We start from the raw sequence: 9,364 nt of genomic DNA, 5'->3' as shown, positions 1-9,364 counted from the left end.
ACGACTCTTCAAAGTGGTACCATAGCACTTTAAACGTGTGAATGTGGTCCTAGCAGATAACAAATTAAAAGGGAGTCCATCCAAATGAAAGTCCATGCGCCACTTTGTGGACAATGTCGAAAACTACAGACACCCAAGTACCAGAAAAGGGTTGATCACACAACATGTATAAAATACCTGTACAGTATGCACTCTTTAGGTGTTCAAATAAACGTGTTTAAATCGGGGTGTGTGAACCCTGCCTCCGGAAAGCTCCATGCTTGTTTATTCTAAGTGTCATAGACTGCAATACTCACCCCGCTTCCCTGGGAGTCAGCCCCACCAAATTCAATAGGACTTATTTCCACGTAGACACCGTGAAAATTGTGCAGTAAAACATCAACTAAGATTTACACTCAGGCGGAATATGCGGGGGGGACGGGACAGGATCTCACCCACCAGCCCAGTGTGTCCGGAGGCAAAAGCAGGCAGAACAGGGAAGGGAAGTTTTTGCCTTTTCACAGCAGGCTAGTTTTGACACCTGTCACTCAAACATCTCCTCTCTATCCCGGCAAGCAAAAGGCGCAATCACATTTCAAAGATTCATTTGTTGTTTGTTTGTTGCATTTATACACCAACATTCCCCCCAAGGAGCTCAGAGTGGCACAAATGGGTCTCCCACTCCTCATTTAATTCCCCACAACAACCCTGTGAGGTGGGTTAGGCTGAGAGGCAGTGAGCAGCCCAAGGTCACCTGCTGAGCTTCGTGGCCAAGTGGAGATTTGAACTCTGGTCTCCCAGGTCCTGGCCCTATACTCCAACCACTGTACCATTCCAGGCAAGCCAAAAAAATTAGGGTGCAAAGCAGGCCTGAGGGGAGGGCGTGTGGGCAAGGAGGGGGCCTGGCCTGTGGAAGCATTCCCAAGGGCCTGAGATAGACCCTGTTTAGCCATGAAACATTGCATTGCAGGGGGTTGGACTAGATGACCTTTGGGTCCCTTCCAACTCTAAGACTCTATGAAAATATTTTCTGCTGTTCTAGGCTGCATAGTGTCCAAATCAAGAGAAGTCAGAGTACCACTCTATTCCGCCTTGGTCAAACCAGACCTGGAGTACTGTGTTCAGTTCTGGGCACCACAATTTAAGAAAGATATTGACACAGAGGCCCTTAGGGCCTAGTGGCTCATTGCACCAGGGCGCCGGCCTCTCAGGGGCGCCCCAGCGAGGTGGGGGAGCTTGCACGGCTTTCCCGGCGGCCTCCTCTTTCCCTGCATGCCGCCAGATGGTTGGCGGGGTGCAACAAGCCACTAAGGCCTTTGGCTCCTCCTCCGCCGCCGCCACCTCCTCTCCCTCGGCCGCAGGAATCCCCTCAGTCGCTGCCCGCCGAGCCGCTGTTGTCTGAGGGAGTGGCGGGAGCGGTGGTGGCGGGAGCGGCTCCTGAGGGGCCTCCTCTGCGTCACTGGTGCCCGCCGCCCCACCACCACCACTCCCCGGGGCACAGGCGGCAACATGGCAACTGCCTTCTGCTCCTCAGGGCGCTGGGCAGCAGCGATCATGGCGGTAGCGGGCTGTCATTGGCAGGCAGCAGAGGAGGAGCCCTGGAGCTTTGCGGGCGAACGCAGGGTTTCGGTGGTCTGGCCAGCCACGCCACAGCCACCACATCGGCGATGTCTTCTGTGGGTGGCGATTCCCTGGGCTGTGAGGTGGTCCGCAAGTTGGGCCTCGAATTCTAAATTCTGGGAAAGGGAGGGGGCGCTGGAGGGATCTTTGCACCACAGCGCCGGATGTGCTTAAGACGGCTCTATATTGACAAGTTGGAATGTGGGCAGAGAAGGGCAGCCAAGATGATCAAGGGGTCTGGAAATCATGCCTTATGAGGAGTGGTTGAAGGAGCTGGATATGTTTAGCCTGGATAGGAGGAGATGGAGAGGAGATATGATAGCATCTTCAAATATCTCAAGGGCTGCCACATGGAAGATGGAGCAGGCTTGTTTTCTCCTGCTCTGGAGGGTAGGACTCGAACCCAGGGCTTCAAGCTACAAGAAAGGAGATTGCGACTAAACACCAGGAAGAACTTTCTGGCAGTAAGAGATGTTTGACAGTGGAACAGCTCTCTCTCAGGAGGTTGTGGACTCTCCTTCCTTGAAGGCTTTCAAGCAGAGGTTGGACGGCCATCTGTGTTCGATGCTTTGGCTGAGACTCCTGCATTTCGACTCTACATTTCTATGATTCTATGGGGACTCAGCAATAATAATAATAATAATAATTTATTATTTGTACCCCGCCCATCTGGCTGGGCTTCCCCAGCCACTCTGCGCTGCTTCCAACAAAGATTAAAAATACATTAAAATGTCACACATTAAAAACTTCCCTAAACAGGGCTGCCTTCAGATGTCTTCTAAATGTCAGGCACCGTATTTTTCGCCCTATAGGACGCACTTTTTCCCCTCCAAAAATGAAGGGGAAATGTGTGTGCGTCCTATGGGGCGAATGCAGGCTTTCCCAGGCTTCCTGCAGCTCCGCGCCACCCTCCCGATCCCGGTGCGAAGCTGCGCGGGGCTCTGGAGGGTGGCGCGGAGCTGCCTGCACTCCAGGGCTTCCTGCAGCTCTGCACCACCCTCTGGATCCCGGCGCGAAGCCACGCGGGGCTCCGGAGGGTAGCTCAGATCTGCCTGCATTCGGAAGCTTGGTGCGCGCTGAAGAGCGCCCCCGGGCTTCGCGCACCTCTCTGCAAGCCTGGGGAGACCGGCGCAGCTCCCTAGGTTTGCAGATAGCAGGCTGTTCTGGGGGCTGGGGTCGGGGGAAGCTCGGGCTTCCCCCGCGCCTGCCCCGTGCCTGGGGAGGGGAAATCTTTTTTTCTTTATCCCCCCCCAAAAAAATTAGGTGCGTCCTATAGGGCGAAAAATACGGTAGTTGTTTTTCTCTTTGACATCCATTGGGAGGGTGTTCCACAGGGCGGGCGCCACTACCAAGAAGGCCCTCTGCCTGGTTCCCTGTAGCTTAGCTTCTCGCAGTGAGGGAACCGCCAGAAGGCCCTCGGCGCTGGACCTCAGTGTCCGGGCAGAACGATGGGGGTGGAGACGCTCCTTCAGGTATACTGGGCTGAGGCCGTTTAGGGCTTTAAAGGTCAACACCAGCACTTTGAATTGTGCTCGGAAACGTACTGGGAGTCAATGTAGGTCTTTTAGGACCGGTGGTCTCAGTGGCTGCCCCCAGTCACCAGTCTAGCTGCTGCATTCTGGATTAGTTGTAGTTTCCGGGTCACCTTCAAAGGTAGCCCTTTGAATGGAGGGAAAGTTGAATACTCTTGCGTTAGGCTGCCATTAAATGCACGGGGCCAGGAAAACAGGCTCACTGCTTTTTGACTTCCCCATCTGGGACGCTTTTGCAATGGGGGAGGGTTTCTTGGGTTTCACCTTCTTTTCCGTCACTGCAGCAAACATTGGCGTCTCCTCCGGAATTATGACTTGGGCCACTTCCACATTTGGAGGTGGGGGGAGGAGATGTGGGGAAGGTGCAGCAGGGCCCGGCTTACCCCATAACTCGAGGGCTCAAAGCAATGGTTTGGTAGCGGAAGCAAACATGTCCGACGACTGGGGAGATTACTCCGATTACATAGAGGTACGTAACTCTCCCTCCGTCTAGCAACAGGGATAGCTCCCTGCTCTGCCAACGTTTGGGGTTTTAAAAACTGGCCTTGCTCCTCTGCCTTTAAGCTAGGGTGAGCCGGTGGGGAGTTGAGAAAAAGGGCACGCACCCTGCACCTTTAATAGCAATGCAGAAGAAGCAGGTATAGCTTGTTGCTCAGGGCACCCTGTCAAAATCACCTCTTCTACAACATGCCAATTAAAAGCACAGGAGCCCCTGTCCTGTTTGTCACTTGGCCACCTTTAAGAGCAGGCTGAGACACAACGTTAGCGATGTTCACACACACACACACTCGCAGACGCCCGTTTACCTGGGGTTGGCTTGGAATAAGAAAGCTGTTTCCCAAATTGTGAAGGGTTGCCAACTTTTTTTCAGCCAGGGCTCTTCTGCCTCTCACCAGTGAATTATAGGCTGGAACCCATTCGTTCAGCACCTGCTTAAAGTCCTCCCTTATCAGTGGGACTCCAGGCATGGCTATTTTGGATTGGATCCTGTGCCTTTGTTGCCGGGGGGGGGGGGCGAGTGCTAACCTTTTCGGGGCTGGCTGACACATCGGCCCAGGGTCAGTCCTGGGTGTGGGGATGAGGGTGTCACACATTAAATTGGGGGGGGGGCTTGGTGAGAACACGTGGAGTCCTCAAGGCAGCCTACCAAAAGGTTTTCCCACTGACGACCCAAACTCTTTGATAGATTTCCCTCCCCCCCACCATTCATTCATTGTTAAATATGGTAAATAAAGTTGAAGTTAAAATTTGGGGTGGGGTGTGTGTGACAAAAACAAAACCAAACCTCTCTTCTTTACATTCCAACTCAGAATTTTTATACAGTGGTACCTCGCAAGACGAATGCCTCGCAAGACAAAAAACTCGCTAGACGAAAGGTTTTTCCGTTTTCGATTTGCCTCGCAAGACGAATTTCCCCTATGGGCTTGCTTCGCAAGACGAAAACGTCTCGCGACTTTGTTTTCTTTGTCTAAAAACAAAGACATGTTTTGTTTATAAAGTTAATTTATTTTCCCTTCAATTTTTGAACTGCTCTTTACAGTATGTGTGACTTTAAAGAGCAGTTAATAAACTGTTGTTGTACCAAATTTGGCTTTGTTTGGACTTTTTTTGACCATAGGAACGCATTAATTGATTTTCAATGCATTCCTATGGGATTTCGTGATTCGCAAGGCGAAAAATTCGCTAGACGACAAAAATTGCGGAACGAATTAATTTCATCTTGCGGGGCACCACTGTAATTCATTCATAGTCGAATCTGGTAAATAAATAAATAAATAAATAAATTCAAAGTTTGAAATTTGGGAGGGTGACCCCCCCAATCTTTTTACATTACAAGAACAGGGACTCACTGTCTGTGAAAAAATGAAAAAATGAAAATGTTTAATGGACACATTTTGATGGGACTGGGGAGGGCATATAAAGGATCTAGGTCAGCAAATGTCACCGTTATTTTAATCAACATTTTGTTTGTGTTATATGTGTATGACGCAGTGGAGGGCTGGGCGGAGGCAGCCAAAAAGCTTTCTGCATCTTGACCCCATAGTAGGGGACTCTCAGGAGCAGACAGTTTTATTAAAAGCTGAAATAAAAACGGCGACACATTTTTGGTGGCGGTGGGGAATGTCTTGAGTGACCACGAAAAAACCCCTTTGTGGCGCCAGATGCAACCCACAGATCAGCTGCTGCTGCTCCTGCGTTTGCAACCAAACCTTTGAAAATTACGAAACCCAGTGGCTTTGTCCCGAATTCAAAAAACGTGCCGTGAATTTGTGTTTCCCTTCCATTCCTTCAGGACGGGCGAGTTGAATCCCCAGAGATTCCCCAGCTCACTGTCTCCCTCTCTCCTTCCTAGTACCCCACAGGCTACCCTGAAATCGACCCCAGAACAGCCCCCTGTACACAGGATGAGGTGGGCGCCTTCTCTCGTTATTTTGGTCCAGCGGTGTTCTCCGTGGCCTTTGTGGTGGGCTTGGTCGGCAACGGCCTGGTGCTGGCCATTTTGGGCCGGCGCCCTTGCCCTTGGCTCTTCGCGGACTGCTACCTCTTCCAGATGGCCGTCGCGGATCTGCTGCTAACCCTCACTCTCCCTTTCCGTGCCGTCCAATTCACCCAGGGCTGGGTGTTCGGCGAAGTCTCCTGCAAGCTCGTGGGAGCCATTTCCACCATGAACAGCTACAGCACCGTCTTCCTCCTGACGTGCCTCAGCGTGGAACGCTACCTGGTCATCATTCACGCCATGCAGCTCCACCACCTCGTGAAACTTCCCCACACCTACGTCCTCTCCTCCCTCGTGTGGATCGCCTGCTTCGGCCTCTCCGTGGTGGACCTCCATTTCCGTTCCGCGACCTACGCGCCGCAGGCTGGGGCCGTCATCTGCCACCTGAGATTCGACGCCGGGCAAGCAGAGTCTTGGCGGTCGGGGCTGCGCTTGGTCTCCTTCCTCTTCGGCTTCTTCTTGCCTCTCCTGGTAATGGCGGTCTGCTATTTCCGTGTCTTCCATCGCCTGCGCCAAGCCAGCATCTTCTGCAGGCACCAGGCCGTGCGTATCCTGCTGGTGATTCTGGTTCTCTTCGTCCTCTGCTGGGCGCCCTTCCACGGATTCATCTTCGTGGACAGCCTGCAACGCCTGGGTCACGTGGCCCGAGACTGCGCCAGAGAGAAGATTCTGGATTTTGGGTTGCTTTTCACTGAGAGCATGGGTCTGGTCCACTGCTGCCTCAACCCCCTGGTGTATGCCCTCATGGGGGTCAAGTTCCAGAGAGAGCTTTCCATGTTGTTCCATTGTCGGGACAGGGATGTAGAACGCCAGCGCAACATCTCCGACTGGGAATTCAGCCAAGCCACAGAGCACACCATCACCCGACCCGTAGACTATTCCATCATGATGTGAGCATTAGGGGCGAGAGGAAGGATTATTCAGAGCACCAGATCTCTTTCCCAAAGAACTGGAACCCCAGGAGAGAGAGAAAAATCACGGTTTGTTAAGTACAGTGGTACCTCGGGTTACATACGCTTCAAGTTACAGACTCCGCTAACCCAGAAATAGTACCTCGGGTTAAGAACTTTGCTTCAGGATGAGAACAGAAATCACACAGCAGCAGCAGGAGGCCCCATTAGATAAAGTGGTGCTTCAGGTTAAGAACAGTTCTAGGTTAAGAACGGAGCTCCGGAACGAATTAAGTTCTTAACCCGAGGTACCACTGTATAGCAATTTAATTCACTGAAATTGTAAATGCTTGTTGTATACATTTGCTACGTGTCTAAATTGGATTGGTTCATAACGGAGTTCTGGTGGTTCTCGTGTGATTGGCTAGCGTTGGTCACATGGGAGGTATCTGATGAAGGAGAGACTCTTTTATGCGAAGCACGAGGACTGTGTGTTAGAATCCACTGTCAACACTGCTAAGTGGAGTAGAGTGCAGGTGTGCTTCTGATTGAAAGAAAGAGAGTAAAGCTGCAGGAAAAAGTAAAAGTGGGAAACTCTCATAGGCGCCGTGGCTGTAAATATGATGTTTTCTTTCATTTATAACTGTAAGTTTCTGCAAGTAAAGTTTTTGAATGTTAAAGTCTGGACATGGGTTTGATTTCCAAATAAGGATGTCCATTAGATATACAATTTGAGCTTCTTGGCTTTGATTTCGCTACTCTTACTTCAACATGGTTATGGTGGAAATCAATATTTAGTATCATTCATTGGTTTATAGATATATAATATAGATCAGGGGTGGGCAACCTAATGCCAGGGGGCCAGATGCGGCCCAATCGCCTTCTTAATCTGGCCAGCGGACAGTCTGGGAATCAGTGTGTTTTCACATGAGTAGAATGTGAAATGCATCTCTGGGTTATTTGTGGGGCATAGGAATTCGTTCATATTTTTTTCCAAAATATAGTCTGGCCCACCACATCCCTGTCTGAGGGATGGTGGACTGGCCCACGAATGAAAAAGGCTGCTGACCCCTGATATCGATAGACAGATGACAGACAGATAGATCCCAGAGACAAAGTCTAATTTCTTCAGTCTGTCTCTTCCCCTCCTGTTTCGTCTTATCAGAGGCCGGGTGGAGAAAGGGAAACCTCCCCCAAAGTGGAAGGTTCCAGCCTTGCAACAGCTTCAAAGGTGGTTACAAAACACCAAGCACGCAACTGACATCACCCTCACAGGAATTACCGTAAAGATCACCTCCTGTCTTGGTCAGAGGAAGTCGATTGTGCACACCCCCCTCATCCTGAGGAGCAGGTTTCGTCATCACCCTTCAAGGTGTTTGGTTTGTGGAGATATCTCTGAACCCTTAACTGCTGATTGCCACTTCCCCCTCTCTCCTTGGCCTGATCCTGTGCCTTTAAACACCACCCCAGAAATGCAGGGATGCTGCAGGCGAAGAAGCCTTGTCTTGTAGGAGCAGCTTTAGCTACCGAATGCCATGTGTCTACTGTGACAACTTGAGCAACAAGGATTGCACACCTCCCACTGTTGGACCCGTGCCTTGTCTTGGTAATGGACTGGATTACAGCCAACAAACTGAAGCTCAATCCAGATAAGACTCAGGCTCTGTTGGTGGGTGGTTCCCTAGACCAGATGGCTGGGAGGTTGCCTGCTCTTGATAGGGTTACACTTCCTCTGAAGGAGCAGGTTCGTAGCTTGGGGGTCCTCCTGGATCCTCTGCTGTCGCTCGAGGCTCAGGTGGCCTCAGTGGCCCAGATCGCCTTCCATCAGCTTCAGCTGGTGGCCCAGCTACGCCCCTGTCTGGACAGGGACAGCCTAACTCCTGTTGTCTATGCTTTGGTAACCTCAGGGTTAGATTGCGTGTTTAGACCTTTTAACCTCCCCCTTAAATAAATTCACTCAAATTTTGGTTTGGTTTTTGGCAGAATTTAGGCCACAACTTTATTGATTACAGAAAGTGACTGGTTGCATAAGATCTGGTTCGACTAGCTACCTGCACCGTGGCAGGTAGTGCTGACCCTGGGTACCAGCATAGGTCAGCCAAGGGTGAACACCTGGATAAGCGGAAAGCCAGGCACAGGCTATGTCCACCACCCAGATGTCCCCCTGGACTCAGGCATGGGCACAACCTCTCTCAGGGTTGACCAAACTATTGAGTCCCTGGATTCTTTTAACAGAATACCCTTCACATAGGGATGGTGAGAGCATTCCCCCATCCCTAACACCTGAACCAGAGCCTACCCACAACCTTGCAAGTTGTGACGATTTGCTATGCGGCAGGCGAAACCGAAATGGCAACAGCTAATCAGCCAAGTGGGGAAAGTTCCTGCCATGCCCCTGTCCCAACGACAGACGACACACGACGGCATAGCAAGGTCAAGCGCAAGCCCTAAATATAGGGAGAGGTGGACAGGTGTTCTGATGCACTGGCCCAAAGAGGAAGCTCAGGGTCATGTGCATGGGCAAAAAAAGGTCCCTCGATCCGTTTGGCTAGCGTCCCGTTGGCCTGATTAAATCCAGCATCGAGGGACCTACCAATAGAGTGTTGTGGCTATCCAATCGTACCCACCCACAACACAGGGTTTGGTTGTCAGGTTGCACGGCAACACGTGCCCTCTTTGAGGGAGGACACAATTTACTGCAATGCGTTATACGTAGGGCTGCCTCTGAAGACAGTTTGGAAACTTCAGCTAGTGCAGAATTCAAAGGCCAGATTGCTCACCGGAGCAAGATGGTTTCAGCATATGACCCTGATCCTGGTCTGACTGCACTGGCTGCCAATTACCGT

The 9,364-nt window shown here is 51.2% G+C and overlaps 1 protein-coding gene across 1 annotated transcript; it reads left to right on the top strand.

Moving 5' to 3' along the window:
- The first annotated feature begins 3,559 nt into the window (after nt 1–3,559).
- On the top strand, nt 3,560–7,125 carry LOC310710440 (C-X-C chemokine receptor type 3-2-like). Its single transcript, XM_083511309.1, has 2 exons — nt 3,560–3,600; nt 5,485–7,125. The coding sequence occupies exons 1-2, from the start codon at nt 3,562–3,564 to the stop codon at nt 6,520–6,522; spliced, it is 1,077 nt and encodes a 358-aa protein (XP_083367435.1). The 5' UTR covers nt 3,560–3,561; the 3' UTR covers nt 6,523–7,125.
- The last annotated feature ends 2,239 nt before the right edge of the window (nt 7,126–9,364 follow it).

Source organism: Podarcis liolepis, assembly GCF_965112155.1.
Source record: "Podarcis liolepis genome assembly, chromosome: 7".
NCBI lineage: Eukaryota > Metazoa > Chordata > Lepidosauria > Squamata > Lacertidae > Podarcis > Podarcis liolepis.
The sequence above is the reverse complement of the archived record's forward strand: the minus strand, read 5'-3'. Positions and strand labels throughout refer to the sequence as shown.

Bases quoted from the DNA above. Each gene is read 5' to 3' on its own strand.
- LOC310710440 (XM_083511309.1), top strand. From the start codon at position 3,562: ATGTCCGACGACTGGGGAGATTACTCCGATTACATAGAG. The intron at 3,601-5,484 runs GTACGTAACTCT...TCTCCTTCCTAG, and splicing joins ATTACTCCGATTACATAGAG to TACCCCACAGGCTACCCTGA.